General features: G+C 56.5%; 1 protein-coding gene across 3 annotated transcripts in view; it reads right to left on the reverse strand.

Moving 5' to 3' along the window:
* The window catches only part of TANGO2 (transport and golgi organization 2 homolog), a 37,966-nt gene extending 15,751 nt beyond the window's left edge, over positions 1-22,215 (reverse strand). Inside the window, exons 1-3 of one of the 3 annotated variants that reach the window (XM_087857503.1) lie at positions 22,164-22,215; positions 10,198-10,293; positions 1,046-1,134 (exon numbers count right to left, since the gene is read on the reverse strand). In XM_087857503.1, coding sequence (XP_087713629.1) covers positions 1,046-1,134; positions 10,198-10,253 — 145 coding nt within the window. In that variant the 5' untranslated portion in view covers positions 10,254-10,293; positions 22,164-22,215. Of the gene's footprint in view, positions 1-1,045; positions 1,135-10,197; positions 10,294-19,971; positions 20,075-22,163 lie in introns of those variants that run through there. The other 2 variants (XM_045815110.2, XM_045815109.2) reach the window with 2 other exon arrangements.
* Between the last annotated feature and the right edge of the window lie 2,044 nt (positions 22,216-24,259).

The following is a 24,259-nucleotide window of genomic DNA, read 5'->3' on the forward strand; positions in this document are numbered from 1 at the left end:
TTTCCAAGGTCTCCTGTGCAGCTTCTGAGGAAGCCAAGACAGAATCCAGAGACTTAGCCTCTTCTCCCTCTTGCACTCAGCGAGAGGGGTCTCATCTCACAGCCTCACAGCAGCTTTCCCCACCACCTGTCAGATCTCCTGTCCACGACACTGCCCTGCCTCAGTCTCCCCTCAGTCTCCCCACCCCTGTCCTCTTCCCACATGGCACCAGGACGATCCAGCCTGGACAGTGTTTTCCTCACACCACCGCCCAACCAGCCTACATAGGAGGCCTTCCGTGGAAGTTCCACAGTCAAGCTTTTAGACATTGCAGGCAAAGCAGGGCACACCTGGTGTCTCCAGACGCCTGAGGTTACCCAATCAGCCCACTGGGCACCTGAGCACTCTTGTCAGGTCTGCCAGGCTCCCTTGTGCTTCCCTGATGCCTAGCTCGCAGGCAGAGAGACCCTGGCCTGGCCAACACCTGTCCACATGCCCTCCAAGTAGACCCCTGCCTGCCCCATGGGCAGAAACTGCTCTCTGTCCATGGCACTCAGGGAGGCTGCCAGCTGAGCGAGCAGGGGACACAGCTGTCCCCTCCCTCTGTGGGAACTCCTCGTGCAGCTCCCATGTGCTCCAGGCAAGCCTCTGCTCCCCAAATTCAGACCAGCTCCGGAGCGAGGCGTGCCAGCATGAGCGCACACATGCATGCCCACCATTATGACGCTGCACAGAGTGACCGAATGTGAACCTGCACCTCGTACAAACCCAACCACACGCCCACAGCGAAAAGGTGGATCCAAATAAAACCAACTGATCCTTCCAGCTACTTCTCTGGGAGTCCACAACCCATGAAACATGAGGACGGTGCTGGGCAGACACTTCGGGGCTGGTCACCTCAGTGCTGGCCCCAGAACCCAACCTGGGAGCCTCCCCCATGGGACCAGTCAGCGGCCACTCATTCGTTCTGCACTTACACTGAGAAGCAGCACCAGTAACAGTTAAAAGCACTCAGGAGCTCCTACTTCCTGCCATGTTGTGGCTGCCCCCCTGAGGAAAGACTCACCACTGAGGACCTCATTGTTGTTCCCCCAGAAGTCAGCTAACTTGGATGGTCTGTGGTAAAATTCATCCCTGTTGGCCGCCAGGATGAGCCTGAAAGAGAAAGCATGACTAAAGGTCTCAGGGGAAAACAGAAAAGGCAATTTTTTTCTCCTGTTAACAGAAAATTTGAAGGGTGCCTGGGTGGCTCAGCCGTTAAGCGCCTTCAGCTCAGGTCATGATCCCAGGGTCCTGGGATCGAGCCCCGCATCGGGCTCCCTGCTCAGTGGGAAGCCTGCTTCTCCCTCTCCCACTTCCCCTGCTTGTGTTCCCTCTCTCGCTGTGTCTCTGTCAAATAAATAAAATCTTTAAAAAAAATTTTTTTTTTGCCTTCACAGCAACACAGGCAAGTCCTAAAGAGGACAGGAACCCTCAGGAAACAGAGATCAGTGATGGCTCCAGAGTAGTGGGTTTCCTAGGGAGCCTTCGGCCAAGACTGTGCCCCAGAACCCTGCCGAAGAAAGAGGTGATGCTGGGCAAAGACGCATATCCCATCCCACCCTGCATACCCCCACTCACCCAGAAAGGGCGGCAGGACCTGCACAGATGAGGGCCCTGAGCAGCTGGCACCAAGCATGTCCCAGGTGCCCCGGTGGCAGAGAAGTACCCATTCGGTACATCTGTCCCTTTCCCTGAAGCCATTCCCAATGAGCCTGAGCCCAGGACTTCCTGGAAATGGGAGCACGCCCACCGGAAGGGCCCTGGGGACACCTGGAGGAGCAGCAGAGCACAGGATCTCTGGAGGCTGCTGTCCTGCATTTTGGGGTGTTTGGGGGAAGTGGGTAAGAACCTCTGTGTTTCTCTAGTTTTTTGCATTATGCATCCAACAAGTTTTTTCTTGGCAAGTAGAAAAGATGTGAACGTTTTCAAAAGAGCTCCAGTTTTAACATAAGAAAACAAAGTTTCCGGTTGGCTTTGCCATTTTAAATAAGAACACAGACAGTGACTAAGTGGGACTGCCACGTCCATGAGACCTCTGGGTCTAAGAAGTGACAGTCAAAGGACCCTCTGAGCACCACGGGCAGGTGCACAGAGGATGTGGGGCCAGGAGCTACGGCTTGGCCACCTGTGGTCACACTGGGTCTGAAACTAAGTCAGTCTAGTCAGCGGTCAGACCCTAAGGAATCTTCAAAAATAATTTCTGTATTGACTCTTACATGTTTATGAACATTTAGGGGCAGCTGGGTGGCTCAGTCGGTTAAGAGTCTGCCTTCAGCTCAGGTCATGATCTCCAGGTCCTGGGATCGAGCCCCGTGTCAGGCTCCCTGCTCAGCGGACAGTCAGCTTGTACCTCTCCGTCTGCCCCTCCCCCCTGCTCACGCATGCACTCTCTCTCTCTCAAATTAACAAAACCTTAAAAAAATGTTAATGAACATTTGCTTGTGGTAAAATAGGAGTTGACAAAGTTGTTCATAAAATGGAAAGTGAAACTGGCACCTGCACCACCGCCCAGGCCCACAGAAGTGCTTTCATCCTGTGCCCACAGTGTGTGACCCCCCCAACTCTGTACCTCCCCATGCAGTCCCAGCCACAGGCACCAACATGGCCAAGGGCTGTGCGTGGCCATCAAACCCTCCAGATCTGCCCTGGGGGTCTCACCACCTTTGGGACACCTGTCCAGCCTGCGGCTGCTCTCTATCCCCGGACACCGCACCCCAGGCTGCTCCAGGTCTCGGGTACAGGAACTCAGGGAGCAGTCGGCGACCCTGATACGAACCCCAGCCATTCACAGAACGATCTTCTGCAGCTCCACCTTCCAGACCTCAGCCCCGGGTTGAGGTAGACAGCCTCAGGGAGAAGCCAGCAGGGCCCTGACCCCTATCTTCTGCCACATCTGCTTTGGCCCTTCCTTCTGCGACTCAATTCTGGATCCAACCCGGCTGGCAAGGCTCCCATAGGCTGCTTGTGTGGGCTGGGCACCCCACCAACCCCTGTGGGCAGAGGTCATTCCATATGGTCAGGAAACTGTCCTCCTTCAGACACCCAACACCGCTCCTCCTCTCACTCATCCTTCCACCTGCGGTGAGAGGGGGCCAGGGAGGCCGGGGAGGCCAGGGAGGCCGGGGAGGCCAGGGAGGTGCTTCCCAAACGGAGACTGGTGCTATTGGTTTCCGGTTCTGATTCTTACGTAAGTCTCCAGAAAAGAAAAAATGAGGGAGGGAAAACAAACAAACAAAAAAGCTGACAAAGCAGAACCTTCTGTCCTAAGATTTTCAACTCCCTACTATTTTTTAAAAAAGGAGCAGTGACATGTGTTTGTTAATAACTAGGAATATTAACTGCTGGGTTATTTCTGCCACAAGAGTCGCTATTTGGCTGAACTGCTAGTGGTTTGCTGGGGATTCCATTTAATACCTAATTGGGAAACGTGGGCACGATGAGTACCCACATCAAGGCTCCAAGCAAGAGAAAGTATTCCCTCCCTCACCACTTCTGGGTACTGCAATACCAATAAAAGGCCATCTGTGCCACAGCGCCCAGGGGCAGGGGCCATGCCCACCTCAGGGGGTCTGAGGACAGCAAGGCTTTGTTTTGTTCTAATAACTGAAACCACTAATTACTCATCATTGATGGCCACTCCTCAGCCTACTACTGGGGGTGAGTCTGTGCATGATCTGGGGGTGGGTCTGTGCACTGTCTGGAGTTATCAGGTGGGTCTGCGCACCACCTGAGAGAGTGAGTCTGCGCACCACCTGGGGGGAGGGGTCTGCGCACCATCTGGGGGAGAGAGTGAGTGTGTACCATCTGGGATGGCTGAATCTGAGCACCATCTGGGATGGCTGAGTCTGAGCACCATCTGGGAGGGTGAGTCTGAGCACCATCTAGGGGGTGAGTCAGTGCACCATCTGGGGGAGTGACTTGTGTGTCGTCTAGAAGGTGAGTCAGTGCACCATCTGGGGTGGGTCTGTGCACCATCTGGGGGGGTGAATCTGTGTACTATGGGGTATGGGGGGGGGGTCTCTGCACCATCTGAGGAAGCAAGTCTGTGCACCATCTGGGGAGAGTTTAGCACCAGGTAGCGGTTTAGCAGCACAGGCTCATGGCCCAGTGACGTCACCAGCAGTGATGAGTCCCATGGAAGCCACCAGAAGGATGGGACAGCTCACCCAGCAGCCCCCCCAGACTGGAGCCAACAAGGGGAATCAGCTCATGAGTTTAAACAGATATTTTGATAAAGACGGTGGTTACGTGACAGCCATGAGAATGTTACCTGATGGGAAGCGTACTGGTTTTCTATGGGGCCTCACAAATTGCCACACACAGTGTGCGTGTACAGCGGCTCAGAGCGAGCGTACTGGTTTTCTATGGGGCCTTACAAATTGCCACACACAGTGTGCGTGTACAGCGGCTCAGAGCGAGCGTACTGGTTTTCTATGGGGCCTTACAAATTGCCACACACAGTGTGCGTATACAGCGGCTCAGAGCGACGCCTACTTCTCATCTCAATCTGTGGTCAGGAGCACGGGCCCGCATGTGCTAGGTGCCCTGCTCAGCGGCCCCTGAGGCAGCTAGCACCCAAGGTGCCAACCAGCAGGGTGCCGCTGAGGCTCAGCTTCTTCCTCATGTTCCTGAGGTCGCTGCAGAATTCCCATCCTACAGAACTTTCTCAACTCCTGGGGGCCACCCCCAGTTCCTGGCCATGGGTCCCTCCAAGCACAGCAGCTTACCTCTTCAGGGGGAGCTTGGCTCCACTTGGGAGTCTCCTGATTACGCCAGACCCACCCAGGACTGCTCTCACTTGACTAACTCCAAGTCAACCGATTAGGGTTTTCTGTCACATTGGCAAAATCCCCTCACATTTAGCCACACAGTCCCACATGCAACCAGAGGAATGAATGACATGGGTGTGTACAGCAGAGGCAGGAATCTTGGGAACCATCAGCCTACCATAGGGGTTATGGGGGCTCACATTTTACTTTATACATCCTGTAGGGTATGACTTTTTTTCAAAGAGCATGTACCCCTTTACTATCAGGGAAATAACTGGAATCCCAGGGAAACACCGCTACCTCTACAGAGCAAGGTCATTGGGACCCCTGAGCAAAGCTGCAGCCAGCACGGAAAAGTTCTAAGTCAGCATCTCACAGGCTGCTAAAATAATTTATCTGCTACGCTCCTTGCTGCAGTGCTGCAGATATCGGTACTAACATCTGTACGAACAGAACCAACAGGCACCCAGACAGTACTCTCACTGGGTAACCATCACCAAAAATTGGAGTTTCCAAGTGCCAGGTCACAATGGGCTTGGGAGGCAGAGGCTGGGACCATCCAGGGGAATCGCACGTCTGGGCAGGGGCCGTGATGCACCATGCCAGAGCAACCCCAAGAGGGAGAGACACCCAAGGAGCCCACCTTACAAAGGCCAGCTCAGCACCAAGCAGACAGACGGGGAGGCCCGAGGGCATTTGGGGAATCATGCCAGGGCAGTGCCTGCGGGGAGGCAGCAGTGGGATGTGACATGGGGACAGCTGCCACATCTGGAGGGATGGGCATCCCCAACAGCGAGGGGCAGTGGGATGGTGACACAGGGGATAGGAGGTGTAGACCATGGGATCCATGACACCAGGGCCCAGCCCAGCGTCAGGCCTGGAGATGCTCTGCAGAAGTGGCCATGCTCACATTCACTGCCTGGGCAGGTGCGGAGCTGGCTCCCTCCTTGCCTGCGCCCAGTGAGTGTCACTCAGCAACACACTGGGACTGCCACATCTGGGCGGAACAGACCACAAGATGCATACACCGCGGTGGGTTATGCTTTCTCTAGTGGAGAAACAGATGATACGATGCCTGAATGAGGCTCCAGAGAAGGAGAAATGCTTCAGGAGCCACGCCTTTCACCAGCAGGCCTACAAAGTGGCAGGCTCAGACGAAGCGCCACCATCGCTGGGCCGATCCCAGGCAGGGCATGCGGGGCTCATCTGTCAGGAACTGACTCCTGGGAAGCCAGAAAACACATTCCTGTGAGTTCAGCATCTGGCAATGGCAGAGCTGAGGGTGACACTGCCCACACCATCAAAGGTGAGGATGTCTCGTTCTTTTCTGTAGGGCAGAGAGATGTTTAAATTATTTACATATACAGCTGACCCTTGAACACAGGGATTAGGAGCACCAACCCCCCTCCCCGCAGAGTCAAAAATCCATGTATAACTTTTTTTTTTTTAAAGATCTTATCTATTTATTTGACACAGAGAGAGAGAAAGCACACAAGCAGGGAGCCTGACACCAGGCTCCATCCCAGGACCTTGGGATCGTGACCTGAGCCGAAGTCAGACGCTTAACCGACTGAGCCACCCGGGCACCCCAAAAATCCATGTATAACTTTTGACTCCACCAAAACTTAACTAGTACTGGCCTACTGTTCACCACAAACCTTATCAATAACGCAGTCAATTCACATGTATTTTATATATTATGCGTATTATATACCATATTTTTACAATAAAGTAAGCTAGAGAAAAATAAAATGTTATTAAGAAAATCATAAAGAGGGGAGCCTGGCTGGCTCAGTCGGTGGAACCCATGACTCTTGATCTCAGGGTTGTAAGTTCGAGCCCCAGTTAGGTGTAGAGATTACTCAAAAAAAATTAAAAATCTTAAAAAAAAATTGTAAGAGAAAATACATTTATATATAGTACTGCGCTTTAAAAAATTGGCATGTAAGTGGACCTGCACAGTTCAAATCCATGTTGTTCAAAGGTCAACTTTACATGGCAATGATGGCCACCATTCCAGCTATAAAAGTCCCCTTCACAACCACCTGAGCCTGGAGCAACAGTGACTGCAGGGATGAGCTTAACCTACAAACAAAACCAGGTGCTTCTCATTACCCCAAGTGCCAAGAGGCCACTGCATGTGTGATGATACTGAAGGTGTCTAAGAGAGCAAACGGAGCACAGGGTCTTCGATGGGTCCCAGCCATGTGGGCCAGCTTGGTGGGCAGCACAATCCAAGTGGATGGTGGTCCTGGCACCTGGCTTGTCTGCTTTGGTGGGAGAGAACTTGGTCTGGACAGTGCACAACGATGACACACTGTGAAGACATACTCCACCACCAAACGGAGATGGGCTGACATGGCTTGGGAAGCCTATGGCACGGCCATCGAAAGACACCTAAGGGAATCAATTTGGCAGTTCCTCAGAAAGTCAAACACAGAATTGCCATATGATCCAGCAATTCTGCTTCGGGGTGTACCCCCAAGAGAATGAAAAGCGGGACTCAAACAGACACTTGTATGCTAATCTCCATGGCAGCATGACTCACAATAGCCAAGAAGTGGAAACAGTCCAAGTGTCCATCAAGAGATGAATGAATAAAAATGTGGTCCTGCATACAGTGCGATGTTACTCAGCCTTAAGAAGAAAGGAGATTCTGACACATGATCTTGAGTACACTATGCCAGTAAAATAAGCCAGTCACAGAAATACTACGATTCCACTTATACGAGGTCCCCAGAGTAGTCAAGGTCATAGAAACAGAAAGCAGACTGGTGGTTGCCAGGGGCTGGGGGGAGGGAAACAGGAAGCCAGTGTTTGGTGGAGAGAGAGTTTCAGTTGGGGACAATGAAGAGCTCTGGAGATGGATGGCAGGGATCGTTGCACAATGATGTGAATGTACTTAATGCTGCTGAACTGGACACTTGTCAATGGTTAGAATGGCACACACTCCTATTCCTGCCAGTTATTAGGTGGGGGGGAGACGAAGACACAGTAGCAGATGCCAACGCGGGGGGCAGAGGCTGGTGCATCCCAGGCCAGGACAGGGATGGCTAAAGCAGGAGGGAGCCCAAGTGATGGGTGCTGGGGCAGGTCCTGCTGGCACCATCAGCTCCTGGCAGCACTGCACAGACAGGGCCTGCTCCCCATTCCACTCCAGGCACCAGGAACCCCTTCCAATCTCTGACAGGCCCAGGCTTGGCCTCTCCTCACTGGCCCTGCTGCAGTGTCCCTCCCGAGGCGGCCCCCTCCTTGCTCCTCCCAACCTTTTCTCACATCACACACGTACGGAAGCATGTATATCACGGGCCAGATAGCCCCACAGCTAGAGTAGGAGCAGCCACTGGAAGCCCCTCTTGCCCTCCCCTGCAATAGGGTAAACAACAAGAGGTGGCATATTTAGTCTTTGCCTTAGGGCTTTGGAATACACTGGAGAGAAATGCTAAGGCTGTCTCAAATCACAATCCACAAGAAGTCGTTACGAGGAGAGGTCTTGGCAGTGACGCACAGGTCCTGAGTGAAAGCAAGAGAGACCTCCTTCCTCCTTCTTCCCATGTTTCTTTTCCTCGGGAAACAGCATATCCAGGGAGGTCGCGGCTGAATCTGGTAGTGAATATAGCCAGCAACAGACTCGAACTGTCAGCCTGCGTGTCCCCGTGTGAGAAATCCTTCACTCATCAGGTGAAAACAGAGCCATTTTGTTGGTGCAGGAGAGTTCACGTGAGCACAGAAGGATGCACATACATGAAACCTCAGTAGCCAAGGGGGTAGACCGTGTCAGTAATCCAGCTATTACGTCTCGGCCCCAAATTTACCCTTCATTGCCTCCTCCTGATAAAGGAGCTGAACTTCTGGCTGGCACCATATTAAGTGTTGTCAGTAGAGGGCGCTGGAGAGACACCGCAGGAGAAGAGGCTTCTTTTCCCGGCTGCAAGGTGCTAAGGACACCCCTGGCAACATGCCCGGCTCACCCAGGATGAGTCCCGATACACGTGCAGCTTCCCCCACGCACCCAGTGGCCAGCACCTTCCCCCAGTATTCTTCTGCAACAGCTGCCAGCACAGCGGAGGGCGGACTCCTAGCAAGTTCTGCTGCCGTGGCACCCCAGCAATTTCTTTGCTATCCAGTGCACCGTGGCTGAGCCTCTAGAGCAAGGTCTGGCTCTCAGCCTGAGGGTGGAAGATGGGGCTCTGACCAGGGCATTCCAATCCTGTTATAGTTAATAATTCTGTATGTTACACCTCCCCTGCTCGAATCACTGCACCTGGATCCTACCCACTGGCTGCACCCTGACTGAAACAGCTATTCTGCCAGGGGTCGTTCAGGGTCAGCCCCCGGACCCTGGCCTGGCCCTGCTGTCCATTCCTCTGCATGATGGGAACACTTGGGGACTCTTCATTCCCCAACCCCTGGCCTGCAGTGAGTTTCATTCAGCACGAAATTAGGCAGCATGGTGTCTGTGCAATTCTGCAATGGTGACTCAAATCTAAGAAGCTGGTCAAAATGGTTCAAATCATTTCTGGTATAGATTTTAAAATGATGAAAATTTCCCAAACAATTGCACTAGTGATGAGGTTAAAATGTCATTTTTGGTTGTGGGTTACCCCTCAGCCTCATACCTGGAAAAATGCAGATGAATTCCCGCTGGGGTACCCCAGGGAACAGAGGGGCACATCCAGAGCCCAGGGTCGTGGGGAGGAGGGGGGCGCACTGGATCATGTCTCACCCCTCTCTGGCATCAGTTTCCCACCTCCTCTGCTGGTCTCCCAGCTTCCTTACCCCCACCCTCATTCCCCAGCTCAGGACCCACAGACTCTGTGTTGCCACCACCACCCAGACTTACCACTGGCAATACAGACCAGCCCAATCTACATGGGGCTCTTGCTCATCAAGCCAGTTCTGCTGCCCCTGGGGCCCCTGCAGAAACCACAGGGCTGGGGCGCCTGGGTGGCACAGCGGTTAAGCGTCTGCCTTCGGCTCAGGGCGTGATCCCGGCGTTACGGGATCGAGCCCCACGTCAGGCTCCTCCACTGTGAGCCTGCTTCTTCCTCTCCCACTCCCCCTGCTTGTGTTCCCTCTCTCGCTGGCTGTCTCTATCTCTGTCAAATAAATAAATAAAATCTTTAAAAAAAAAAAAAGAAACCACAGGGCTGCGCCCCTACCTGGCCCCACATGGCTCCTCTGTCCTGCCCATGGAGCGACCTTAAGTAGCTAAATCTCTGCATCTTTGTACGTCAGTTCAGCGTTCCTGCCACCGGGTGGTATCCGCTGCCGCTCCCCACACTCAGTAACTGCTGTTGGACAGGGCAAGCCCAGCCTGTACAGCTTGTCCCCACCTGGGCACCATTGGGACTGTGGGGCACCTGAGGCCAAGCGGAGGACAGCAGACACAGAGCAAGGGGGTTACCTGTATGCATTTTTAGAAACAGGGCGAGGATCGAATTTAAAGAAGATGATGCACATGGGTCCCTGAGAGCAGCTTTGTTCACACAGGGTCACCAGTCTGCAGGAAAAGGAAAAAAATGCATTGAATAAACAGCAGACAACACAACGCTGCCTCCCCAAATCCGCAATGCTCCTTGGCCCAGAAGAGAACTGCCTCTGGGATGCCCCTGACCCTCGCTGGACATGGCAGCACCATATGCCAGACACTGGGACGCTCACGAGCACCACCTGACCATCTCCCTGAGTGCTCACACACATGACCACGGGCTGCACTATCCCGCTGCACCTGCAGTGCTCACTGGCCCTGGGCATACCACGTGGTGGGTGGCCACGGGAGCAAGAATGAGAACTGCAAGCGCAGCTGGGGCAGGAGGTGGGCACCCTCCCACACCACACCGGGGTGGCCCTGTGGTTTGTTCCGTGCCCAGCGCCCAGACTGAACCATCCCATCCCCTGGCAATGGCGCCCATTCCAGTCCCTAGCCCCGCAAGGCAGGGCTGCATCCCAGCCGACCGGCCTAGGGATGCTCTGCAGCAGTGGCCGCAGCAGGCCCTCAGCCCACACCATCCACTCGTGACAGCGCAGGTGCAGCCAGGGCCCCCGGAGGGCCCTGCGCACCTCAGGTAAGCAGGTGGAAACAAGCGGCAGAACACAGATGCTGGTGACATGGACAGGCACCCAGGTCGTGGGGAGCGGAGACAAAGTGCCTGCCTTTGCACACACAAGCCCTTGGCCTGGCGGCCTCTAGGGCCAGCAGATATTTTCCCGTAACCGAGCTGAGAACAGAGGTGAGATCCTGAGGCCACCGACCCTAGACAAGGTGACTGTGAGGGTCTCTAGTCCTGCATGTGTGTATGAGCCAGGGCACGGCTGCAGGGCAGAGCCAGGGGCCACAGCCAGGGAAGGGACAACACAGAGCTTGTGGAGGTATTGAAGGGAGCCAAAAAGATGCCCCCAGAAGAGGATCTTGAGCAGGGGGGGAGGGAGTGTTGGGTGTATGTGCGGGTACGTGAGGCTCGAGGTCTGTGCACATGTGTAGCCGTACAGTGATGTATGGGTGTTTGCATGTGTGTGCTTCTGCACAGTCTGCACACGTTGTGTGTGACTGTGTGTGTGTGCATGCGTCTAAAGGAGGCCACTGAGCCCCAAGTGCACTAGCCTGGGGTGCCCTGGGATTGGGGAGGGTCTGTGCAGTACCCTGCCCCCCCAGAAGAATAAGCACACAGCATCTACTAGAGCAAGATTTGGGGTCTGCACCTGTAAAGAGGGTCTATGGATTGGGCCCCAGCTGGCAGAAGGTGGGATGAGATGTCCAGACCCTGCCCATCCTCGCTCCAGGTTTCAATACAAACCATGAACGCTATGCCGCTCCTAACCCTCTGCGCCCAGGCCTTGGGGAAGCCACATGGAGGTGGGCAGGGGGACCAGCAGAGCACCCCCTTCAGGTGTGGGAGGAGCAGGACAGGGCCGAGAGGGGCTCCAGCTCACTGCCCCAGGCCAGGGTCCCCACCACCCACACACGATAGTCCCGAGAGAGGTGCACCCCAACCATGGGGTTGGGCAGGTGAACAGAGAAGAGATGAGAGCCCCCCCCCCATGCCAGTGCAACTGCTCCCAGTTCTTGGGTCTCTGAAGTAAAACATTTTCTGCTTTGGGACTCACAGAAGGAGGACGTTCCCACCACGCAGACCCTGCCAACTAAGCTGTGCCCACCCAAGCATGGGTGGGTAGGTGGACAGGTGGCAGGGGATCTGGCCACAGAACACGGAAGAGCCAAGGAGGGGCTGAAGCCTGAGGCTAGCACCGAGGACAAGACCACAGCTGGGAGCCACATGGATGTCTTCCTGTGGATGACACCATGCTGTCCCTGCCTCTCCACTCATTTCTGCTCACTGGTCTGGCTGGCCTGGGAAGTAGAGGGAGGTGGTCAGGGAGAAAATATCCACCCCACTACTGTCACCACTGGCTCCCACAGGCCCTAGAGGGATCCCCACGACTCAGCCCCATGTTCTTCCCAGCCCCTGCAGGCATGGGCATTGGTGATGCCTCAGGGGACCCATCCCTGGCCTCAGGAAAACCCTCGGCTGTGCAGGTGAGACATCACCATGGTGACCACTGCAGAAATGCAGGGTGCCAGGAGATGCTGGCCGCCGGCCCTCACACGATGGAGCCGAAGGCAGTGCCCAATGCAGAAGAAGGCCCCAGGGTGACCGAAGCAGGCTGGGTTCCCACCCTTGGCTGCCCTGCTAGTGCTGACTAGGGCCATCATCCTAGGCTTACCTAACGATATCAAGACTGGTGGGCAGGCTGTTGGAACTGACTGACCCTTCTAGTAAAAACAACTCCAATGCTTGAAAGAGCATGAAAACATCTTAGAAGCAGCCAAGAACTAACAAGGTCATGCAGGATTTGGCCAATATCTTGGAGAACATGGAGACCCAGAGAGGAAAGAAAGCAGAGTGCGCTAGCTATTCCTGCCCTGGGGCACTGGCCCATCCGGGCAAGCTGGGATCTGGTGGCCGTGAAGGTGAGGGAGACTGAAGACAAGGCCTGGGGCTGCCCCAAGATGGGACTGTAGTAGGAAACCCTCCCCTGAGTAGAGCTGGGACCCTGAACGACACCACTCCTAGGGTGAGGGTGGGTTACATCCACAGCCACCCCCAGGTATCACAGGGACAGCACACAAAGTGGGGAGAGTCCCTGAGAAGCCACAAGAGCATAGCCGGGGCCACCCTGGGGGTCCTCACGCCAAGACTTGGATTGAGGGGCTCCCGCACTAGCAGAGCTCCTAGGCACCTGGAGAACCGAAGTTCTCATCTTCACGCCAGACCTCTGAGAAGTCTCACAATTGTCTCAAGGACAAAGAGTGGGACGGTCCGAAAGAACACCACGGAATGAAACAGAGCGCCACATGCAAGGACCAGCAGAAAGTAATCCCCACACATCCCATAAACCAACCAGGCTCCAGCTGCAGAAGAAGAAGTCTGAGAATATTTGCAGGAAACGGATGTGAGAAAGAGTAAACCAGGAGGTTCACAAAGCCCCGGAAAGGACTTGTGGGACCAGAAGCTATAGTAACCACGGATTAAAACTCAGCAGTGGATTTAAAGATGAGCAGATTAGGCAGAGATGATGAGACAGGTCAAATTGTCCAGAAGGCTGTGCAGGTAGGTAGGAAGCATGTGGGGCCTCCTGGGGCCCTAAGTGCCCCACCCGCCAGGTGTAGCTGATGGGCACCTGCCACACTGCCCCGGTCCAGCACAGAAGACACAGGCCTTCTCACTCCCAGGAAGCTAGTCTCTCCCACAAATGAGAATACTGCAGGAGAGGCCAACTGGCACAGCCTATGGCAACCAGGCCAACTATGGTCAGTGGGAGAAGCCCTGCCAACCCATCACTTCTGAAATCCCACCCACCCAGAGCTCTACCAGGGCAGAGGATTGTTCTGAGGATTGCTCCACCAGGGACATGCTGCCCCACTAGTGACATGCAGCTCTGGGCTGTCAGAAGAGGCCATAATGTAGGCCTTGGCCTGCTGTGCACCTCTCTGGGCTGCGTGCCCAGCTGCCAGGCAAGGCCATCCACTGAGGGCAGCTCTGGCTACTGATGCTCACAAGCCAGAAGCAGAGCCCTCCAACTTGGCTGCAGGACCTCCCCATCCTAAGCCAGCCTGTGTGGGTGGCAGACCAGCCCTCCAGACAGTGGTAGCAGGGAGGGCTCTGTGGTTGGAGGAAAGGCCAGTGATGGGTCCCCAGGCAGCCTGGTGCCAGAGGTGTGGACACAAAGCCCAGGGCTGCGGCCTCGATGAAGACGTGGTCATTGGGAGGGAAGGACCAGAGGAAAGCCAGCCCCTGGGGAGGGGACCATCAGGAACTGCCTTTCTCTCCAATCCCTCGCCCCCCACTCAAGCCAGGCCCGCTGCCCACTGCCCCACCCCTTCTCAGCTCCATGTCCCACCACCCCCACAACCTCATTCACCGAGCCAGGTCCCATGGGTGCAGGGCCCTTCTTCCAGCACGCCCCCGCCCAAGCCCTGGTGAAATCCTCCCTGACACCCTACTTGTTGGGTCACCTTCTCACTCCTGCTGACTTTCAGGGCTCCCCGAGCGAGCTGTGGATACAGCCACTGTGGTCCCAGTCACTGTCCCGTAGGCTGGGCACAGGGCGGGCAGGAGGCTGGGACTGCTAACGGGCAAACCGCGTCCTGGTCCTGCTGTTGCATGTCTGCCTGCCTGGCCACTCAGGGCCCTAAGAAAACATGGCTCTCCATTTCCCACAGTTCTGAGGCTAGCACAGTGGGAAAGAGATGGGGAAGGGCTTCAATAGGCCCCACCATGCCCGATGGGGCTGGAGCTCATCCATGCTTGGTGGCCTCTCTGCTCATCATGGGGTACTCACCCTTGAAGGACACCGAGATGGTAAAATGTGTAAAGGAGAGTGGTGTCCCCAGCAAAAGCATGCCTGGCTTTCTCAGTGACATCCCCGCCCCCCTGGTCCCCACCTCCACCAGGCATGCAAGCCCAGGCCCTCGTGGAGTGTCTGCACACCCATGGCAGCCCCCAAGTCAGGGCCAGCCCATGGCTAGAAAAAGAGACAGGCAGGAAGGTCCTGGGGAGGAGGTCTGATGAGGAACCTCACCCATGGGCCTTGGCAACTCAAGGGGGGGGAACACCTTGAGGTAGCAAAGCCTGGCAGCATCCCAGCACTGAAGGAAGCCACACCCCACCTCTGCCTGCTGTGCCCAGGATGCTGTGGGCCGCCCCAGCAGGCGAAGGAGGCTACAGTGGTGATGTGCACACCTACCCCAGGCTTGTGGAGGGCAGTTAAATGTCACAGACCAGTCCCTTCCACATGGAAAGGGCTCACTTTCCCTCCTTTTCCCTCATTTGACTTCACAGCAACCAGGAGGGCAGACGGGTAATCCAGCGCATGGAAAAGAGTACCGCCACCGGAAAGGGGCAGGTGCCACAGAATCTGGCTCTCTGAGAGGGTGACACACAGACCCAGAGAAGGCCAGGCCCCCGGTGCCACAGAGCAGAGGACAGGACAGCTGGGGAAAAGTTTCCCGTGCCAGGCACTTCACAGGGGTGATTCCCCTCTCCCCAGAGCTTCGGCAGCGCACCTGAGGTCACACAGAGGGGCATGTGGGGGGTGCCTGCTGGCTGCACACGGAGCCAAGGAGCAGGCACACGTGGGGTGTTGGAATCAAGTGGTCCTCCCAACCCTGCCTCTGCTCCCAGGCAGCCGCCCAGAAGGCCAGGACACCCCGAGCACTGTCCCCAGCACCGCCCTGGCACACCCACAAACCCCGCACCCAGCCCCATCACGGAAACTCTAAGAAGCCAACGTGCCCACTGCAGTGGCCTTGGAGGCCTCCCTGTTCTCTCAGTGGTCGACCCTGGGAAAAAGCTGGTGATAGGTAACAAAAAGTCACCATGTCCACACGTGGTCCCGCCGGGGGTGCTATTTCACAAATGCCACAAACTCAAGGGTGCAGCCGGGCCTCGGAGCTGCCCACAGGGATGGAAGACCCCAGACAGTGGCCCAGACCGAGGAGGGGAAGCCATGCAAGCAATGGGGCTGGAAACTGGAGCCTATGAGGTGGCCGACCGTCCTGGCACGTGCCCAAGACACCTGCATGGCACAGTGGCTGAGGGCAGGGGGCGCATATCATTTCATGCTGTGCATACCCAAAGAGGCGCTTACTATGGCTTGGACTATTCCATAAAGAAAGCCGGGGGGCTGGGCCCCACTGGTGAGGAAGCGGCATCAGCAGTCAGTCATTCAATCTCCCAGCCTCTGGAGCACCCACACCATGGCTTCCTAGCGGCGCCACATTCCAGAACTCACAGACGCTCTTAGCTGCACACGGCAACCAGGCAATCTTTGTCACAACCAAGATTTCACGTAAAAACCTGACCTCTGTGACCCAGTGATGACTCTGTTGTGAAAAACTACCCAGGACTTTCCTGGAATTGAATAGGGCCAGCATGGCGTCTGGTGGGGAACGGAAAGGCTGCAACTCTGAAGCATGCTCTCTCTGATGGCGTCTGACAAAGGCCCCCAACCCAGGCAGGGACTGTGACTCAGGCTGAGCAGGTGCGTGAAGCTGCACATTCACGGATGACAGTGGCACACCCACACACACCTCACACCTGCCCACTCATCCTGGGACGCCCACTATGTCCTTGGCCTGCCCAGAAACACACTGTGGGAGGAAGTGCTGTGTCCCCGGGGTGGCCTCCACCAGCCTGAGTGTGCACCTCTGCCAGGTCCTCCCAGGAGTCCGGGCAGATCCGGGAAAACCACCTGTGTGGCCCAGGGCCTGTACTCCCCGCACACACCTGCAGGCCCTGGGCAGACCTGAGCCCCGGCCCGAAGGACCTACGAGGTGTGAGGCAAAAGCACAAAATTCACTTCAAACCACAGCCACGGGCTTCCCCTTTCTTCTGAGAAAGCCAGAGGAAGTCTTCCCAGATCACAGCTCCCGCCTTCCCCGGCTCTAACCACCTGGTAAGGCAAAACCGGAAGAATGGGTCAGAAGTCCAGCACAAGTTATTCTTAGCACAGTGCCTGTGCTTTCTAGGCACTTGCAGCCCATCTGCTGATAAGGCTTTCGAGAGTTCTCTGGGCCAAAGATGGGTCAGGGCCACATGCCAAAAGATGCAGTGACGGCTGCCGTGGCTCAGGTGAGGGCCGTGTGGTGACAAGGCCTGGCACCAGGAGGGACCAATGGTGAGGATCTGCTTCCCTGGCCAGGGAGGGCAGGTCAGCAACCTCACAGAGGCTCAGTGGGAGAGTAGGCAAGTGGGGCCCAAGGGCCACACTGACTGGACCTCACTGTCACCACTAGCCCAGACAGGGAAGGACCTGGCCGGGGGATGGGGAGACCTCAGCACTGCTGGGGGTGGTCACCGACTCCCATCTCCCTCTTGTGCACTCCAGATGCCACCCGGCTGCTGGCCCACCCTGCCTGAGGGCTAATGGGCATCACGCACCAGTTATGCCGGCCACTCACCCCACACCAACCAGCACCATCTCCTCCAGTGTTTGCCCCAAGGCCTGGCCCCCTTCCCCTCCTCCCAGCCCACCCGTCCTCCCACACCCGCTGCCCACTCATCCATCCCCAGCCCAAGGCTCCACGCCTCCTGTGGCCACAACCAGCAGCTCCTGTGGGCCAGTGGAGTGTGTGGTTTGGTTCCCACAGTCAGCTTATCCAGGAGCACTCTCTCATCTGGCAAGCTTCCAAGTATACTCATTCTGCAAAAGCCCTGTATCTGGTCGGCTATATGCCTCCAGACCTACCTTGGCAAAGTATGGGTGTGTGCTGTGGGGTTACCATACACACAGGACCCCACTGCCCCGTCTTCCCACTGGGCACTTCCCCCCCAAAGAGGGGAAGCCATGCAAGCGATGGGGCTGGAAAAGAGTACCGCCACCGGAAAGGGGCAGGTGCCACAGAATCTGGTTCTCTGGGAGGGTGACACACAGACCCAGAGAAGGCCAGAGCCCCCGGTGCCACAGGTCGTGCAGGTCTGTCCTCACCAAGGGGCAACTGTCCCCAGCCTGCTAGTCACCGCACGGCTTTCCCAGCGGACACGCGCCTTCACTCTGCCTGTTGGCTCTGCTCCGTGTTTCAGTCCCATCAAGTTTCCACCCTCTGCAGAGTGCCACAGAAGAGCCCTAAGCACATGCTCTGCAGATGGGTTGAGGACCCTCCTAGGACAGGGATGGAGGAGGCAGAAGGGCCAGTCAGAGGATGATGCTCTTAGGTGAGCAGACCTGGCCCAACTCCCTCCAAACATCCAGTACAGGTAACACTGGCTGGGCAAGAGGGCGTCCTACCAGCACCACAACCTGCCACTGCTGCCCTCCTCAGGGTGGCAGGAAACACTCTCACCATGGTTACACTGCCAACTCCCAGGGGCTGCGCATCTTACAGCCACCTGCCTGCCTGTATCCACGAATCACCGATTTGGGTATTGAATCCTGGGCTTCTGCTGCACTGATCTGTAGCACAGTACAAGTGGTATGGGCAGGCTCATGGTCTGTCTGCTCCACGAGCTGCCCATATTTCTTCCCACTCCTGCCCTGTCTTGCAGCCTTGCCTATGGCACTGCCTATAGGAAATGGTCTGTTACTTTACCGCAAGTTTTCCCAACGCTACTGCGTAGCGGCCACCCTCCCTGTCCCAAAGTGAAAGCCCCTTTCCCTTGCCTTCTTTGTAGGGTTCTATTTTGGCTTAGTTTTCAGGTCAGCCTGTGCCATGCTCTGGTGGGCAGACCCCCTTGCTTCCCAGGTGCCAGGCGTCTGGTCTGTCCCAGCTCAGCCATACACTGGACACCCAGTCACAGGGCTCCACGGGGTCCTGCATGCTTGGCAGGCCTCTTAGCTTCCGCACATGCTCTGTTATCTGGAGGACGAGTCTCCTTGGCTATTCTAGAATCTTCTAAAACTCTAATGAATTGTGCTGGGCCATGCCCCACCCCTGCTAGTCACACCCAGCACTAAGCATGTGCCAATGTCCGTGAAGCGCCGCAAGCAGGTGAGTCTTGAGTGAGCCCCGGCTCCCCAGCAGCCCCATGGCAGAGACAGCACACCACCTCAGCCCTTGTACCAAAGCCGGAAATAAGCAAGACTCATCCCTGAGGGCTGAAGTCAGGGCAGGGCCACCTGGTCTGGGGAGCCATAGGGGACATCTGGGTGCTGGCATACCTTGGTAGGGATGCTGGTAGTGTGGCTGGGCTCCCTGTACAACCCACGGAGCTGGCCATTTAAAACACATGCACTCTCACAGCAGGCTTTTTTATGTGCACTGTTACGGGCAGGCTGGCGTAGGGAGGAAAGAAAGGCCGAAAAAGAGGCTGTCCGTGGGAGACCGGGCAAGATGGGACTCAGCCCCTAGCACAACCCTTCAAAGCAGAAGCCAGCGCAGCTGGGCTATTGTAGAGTTCCGCATAATGACACCACCACCTGAGCAGAGAGCAAAACCACACCTGACAACCTGGGTGCCAGGGGAGGGGGGCCGGCACCCTCAGTGGGAGCACTTTCCTTTGTCAATTGAAAAGGCAAACAGGCCTCTAGATGGAGGAGAGACACGCGAGGTCAGAATGCAGCAAAGAATGACACGGATACACACAAATGAATGGGGAGCTCTTGTGGCTTCCACACAGAGCCGAGAGGGCCTAGACACTTGGAAAGTGAGGCTCCCGGTTCACATCACATCCATCTCCCACCGGCTGGCCGCAGACGTGAAGGCTCTGAACAGGGGTAACCTGGGCCAGAGAATCGGCAGCCCCGTTTCACTATGCCAAGCACTTTACACACTTCAGGATACATTTTCAAGGCTAGCCAGCCTGGCCATCTGGTCTTGAGGGGGCCATGCAGAGGACAGGGGCCCTTGGGCTTCACAGGACAGGGCCCAGGAGCCAGACGCCCGGCTGCACCCAGCGCAGCCCGCGCTAGCACGGTGGCAGCCCCCAGGGGCGGAGCTGGAAAGCAGGCGCTGCTCTTTTCGCACGATGCGTAATGTCCTCCCAGCGGCTGCCAGCAGAGGAGGTAAACACACATGGGAACACAGTGTCGCTGTGCTGTTCGGGGGCCTTGGCTGAGAAAACCCTGACGTCTGTAAATATTCTGAGCAGCCGGCCCACTGCAACACCCCACCCTCCTCCCAGCTCAGCAACGGAGGATTCTACAATCTATGTTTTGTCATTTTGACTAAGTGGCATCTCACCATGACAAATTCTCTACAGGGATACTCTCTTCTGACATCTCCACGATATTTTGGGAGCACTAATTCAACTCCACACCAAGAGTCACTGTCCCTGCAGTTCAAAGGAGCAACACAAATGAAGGGGAAAATGAGCATTAGAGAAAGCCCTGGACACAGGGCAGCCCCTCTACATTAGCCCTTCCTGGCTTCCCCACAAGCCAGGGGCCAGCCCGGCCTCACAGTGACCCCTGCTGCCCCCATACTTAATAAAGGACAATGGAGTATTCCCACCAGGATTACCCTGAGTGTCCGTAGCCACGAAGAGATGGTGGACAGCCTTTTATACTTCTAAATGCACATGTATCATTTTTGCAAATCTAAAGAAGAAAGTTAAACAAGAAAAAAAAAATGCTGCAACGATAACCTGGAAAGACAGCTTGATGACCTGGGGCGGCCCTGTTTTCACGGAGCTCATCACCCAACTCCATGGTCTGGACCAACAATGCCAGATTCCATGGTGGTGCCCTCACACACTGACATGTTGCCAAAGGATGGGCCCAGTTCCTGCACACCTGGAGCGTCAATGACCAGTGTGGCACCACTTCTAAAAGCCCTCCCAGCCTCCATGCCATGGGCCCTTTATTTCCAAACATGCTCTGGAGGCCCTTCCTTTCTCCACAGAAGTCCTCAGAAGTAACAGGCACGCTTCGTCTGTGGGCAGGCACCAGGGGCGCCTACAGAGAGCTCACCCTCTGATGCAGAAGCCAGGCATGGGAATGAGACCCCAAGACACCACACACAGTTCCATCCACAGTGAAATGATCAAAAAGCCCACAAAATGAGGTCACAAAGCATGAGGCAATAACAACAGTTCGGGGGCTGGGCAGCTGGGGCAGAACTGACAGCCTGTTCCCTTCATTCAGGGAAGGCTGCTGTCACCACACATCAGAGCAGGCTGTGGCAGCAGCCCCGTCTGAGTGGCCTGCAGTCTGTGGACATGCCAGTAACATGAAGGCACAGGACTGGGGCTAAGGGTCAAAGGCCAGATAAGGGGGGGGGGGGCACCAGGACAGCCCAGCCACCACACGGGGGCACTAGGATCCTGGAGAGGAGGGGACAGAGGCTCTGCTGTGCCTCCACCTCACCAGACAGGTCACCCAAAGCAGGCAGGATCCTAAGACAGTGGCCCAGGTGGAACGGAGGCACTGGGACCTGGCCCTGGCTCTGAGTGACCTTGGGAACACCACTTGCCCCTCAGCCTGAGTTGTATTCACCGTGGACAGCAGCCAACCAACGAACATTTGCCCAAAAAGGTTGCCCAGAGGATTAACAAGCAAGTTTGAGAAAACATTTCCAAAGTGCTACCAGCTGTAGACACCCCTTATAGCTGCCATCACGTCACATCTGCCTCATGGAAGAAAGCTCTGAGCCCAAACAGCAGCAGCAAAACCGCAGTCAGCAGGTCAGGAGCAGGACGCCAGGCCTGAGCCCAGCATGTGATATCCCTGCTGGAGGAAAAGGGCTGAGGCTCAGGGACTGGTCCAAGGGCAGAAGGCTCACTCTAAAGCTGTGGCCCAGAGCGAGGCCATGAAGCACCTGACGCCCTGGGGTTGGGGAAGGGGGTCTTAAAGGCCAGCACCAGAGCCAGCCCCTGCCTGGGTGCAGCCCTGCCCAGCCCCCACCCGATGCCCTGGGGGGATGGTCTGACTGACTAAGCCACCCCAGAAAAGGCGTGTCCAAGCGCAGGCATGATCCAGCACTTGCTGCCTACTGAGACAAACATCAGCTGTCACCCGGCTGCCCCGCAACAGGCCACAGGGAGGTGGCACCGTGACTCAGGGCTTCAGAACTGTCTGAGGCCCTAGCCCACCCACCCTGCAGCGACCACGCAGCTCCCAGCCCCGCCAGTCTCTGCTTCCCCGCAGCGAGACCGGCCCGGTCTGCCAATGGACCCTGCTTTCCATTCTGGCGGGGATCATTGGAAATGCCTTCCAGTAACGCATGGGGCGCTTCGTCGAGGTCAGTTTGGTCTCTCCGGACCCAGCCGTAGGATTTCCATTCCAAGCCTCGGGAAAGGGAAACAGGCAAGGCGGGGAGGTGCGGCCCTGCCCCTCCCCTCCCTACCCGCGCCCCCCGGAGCCCCGCGCCCCCGATCCCCGGCCGGCCCTTCAGGGCGAGGAGTCCGCGGCCCGAGCTGCCTGCCGCACACTCACCGCCTCCGCCGCCGCCGACTTCCGGGTGCCGCACCCGCGCGCCACCGCTGCCGCCCAGACCCCGCCCCCGAGCCCTCTGAGAGCTCGCCATTGGGCTGCACCTCCAGGGGCGGGGCGACACGCCGCGACCCTGAGCACCGTTGGCTGAGCGCTCTGTCGCTCGGGGGCTGCAGCCCTCCCGGCGCCCCGCCCCCAGGGCTGCGCCAAGCCTGGGGCTGCGCGGGCGTCTGGGGTTCTCGTGACCCCCGCGGCTCTCCCAGGCTTCCCGGCTCCCCACCCCGGAGGACGCCCGTCGGAGGTCACTGCCGCTTGCGGCCGCCCCAAGGGCATGCCTTCGTGGACCCATTAGGGCCGCGGTGTGAACTCCGGGGGCCATAGGTCACCAAACCACCTGGCGGCCTTCTCTGGGAGAGATAGGGGGATGCCCACTTCCGGACCCGCCCCTCAGGCGGGGTCCTGTTCCACACCCACTACTGGCTTTAGACCTGACCATCCCTCCCTTTTCTTTACGGCTCCCAGTTCGGTTCAGCCTCTGCCACTCTGGCCTTTCCACCACCACCCCTACCCTCCCGCAATCCTGCCACACTCAGGACAGACCCTGGAACCGGGCACTCCAGACCCACCCAGCCACTGTGGCCTTTGAGCCCACTTGGAGGCGGTTCTGCAGGCCCAGGCCCTAGGCTGAAGAGTTGGCCCATCCTGGGCTGTAAAGGGTGAGCAAGTGAGCAAGAGGGCGGGAAGGGGCACTGACTGGGGCCCTTTCAACAGGACAGAGGCAGTTGCTGGGCTCCCTGCCTTCAGTGACCTCTAGGCTGTGTCTGGGGCCTGAGTGTGGGGAAAGTGGAGAGTCAGAGGCCCAGGGCCCAAGGGCTACTCCAAAGTGGGCACTCAGCAAACTATGACAAGGATGACAGCTACATTAAGGATAATAACAATGTGCTAAGCACCCCAAACCCAGGGTCCCCCATTTTACAGATGCAAACACTGAAGCTCAGAGCAGTTACAACACTTTAAAAAAAGATGGCAGTGGCAGTGGCTGGATTAGATCCATAGTCCTGTGTGAAGACCTACTGTCCCGATCCTGACTCAGAGCACTCATGCCCTGTGGAAAATGGTAAGAGGGAAAGGGCCTGACCGGTGATCAATAAAGCCAAGAGTGATCCCAAACCTTCCTAACACACCCAAATGCCTATTCCATCCCACTCTCTTGCCATGTTTTCTGCGTTCCTCCTGGAACCCAACAGGAGACCTTACAGACATGGAAACTGAGGACTCCAGATATCCAAGGACTCATGGCCAGCAGGCGGCAGACTCAGTTTGATGCATGCTCCTTCCTTCCACTATACAGCAGCAGAATCCTTTAGGCTGGTGCCAGTGATTTCCCTCTGGGCAGCCAGACTTTTCAGCCCACCCAAGAGGTGATAGAGCTAAGTAAGAAGACTTGGGGCTTAGGCATGTGTGACCATGCCCTGGGGTACAAGGCAGCAGTTGCTGAGTGGTCTGCCCCAAACCTCTGGGCCACACCCCATCGGGAGAGGGGGGCACAGAATGGTGCTTTCCTGTTGCTAGGAAAGAAGTATGCAGTCATGCATGGGTTGGACAGAGGTTCAAATCCTCATCTGCCACAAAAGCATATGGCCCTGGGCCAGCCCCACTTCTAGCTACACTCTCCCCATCTGGATGGAGCCATGTCAGGTACTCTGATAGTCTTTGTCTCTGCTGACTCCAGTTGACAACATTCAGTGCTATGGAGCAGATAAGACCAGATAAGATGAGTTGGGGTGGGAAGCTGAACTCTGGGGTCTCAGGGCTGCAAAGAGTTCACACATCCTTAGTTGGGGAGCTCACTGCCTTATTTGGTCACCCTTTCAGTCTCTGAACATTTGCCACTATTGAGAAGTTCTTCCTGACCTCCAGCTGAAACCTTTTTGTCCCTATAGCTTTGCTCACATGTCCCAGGGATGTCCCCACAGAGCTGTCCAGCAGCTGGGTAGAAAGGGTGGGAGAGAGGGAGGAGACTAGGTTACTGGTCCCTGTGCCAGTGGTCATGCGATAGGGGCTCTCTACCCTGTTTTTTTACTGTTACTGACCCCGGC

Source organism: Ursus americanus, chromosome 30, assembly GCF_024610735.1.
Source record: "Ursus americanus isolate L20-20 chromosome 30, mUrsAme1.1.p, whole genome shotgun sequence".
Lineage (NCBI taxonomy): Eukaryota > Metazoa > Chordata > Mammalia > Carnivora > Ursidae > Ursus > Ursus americanus.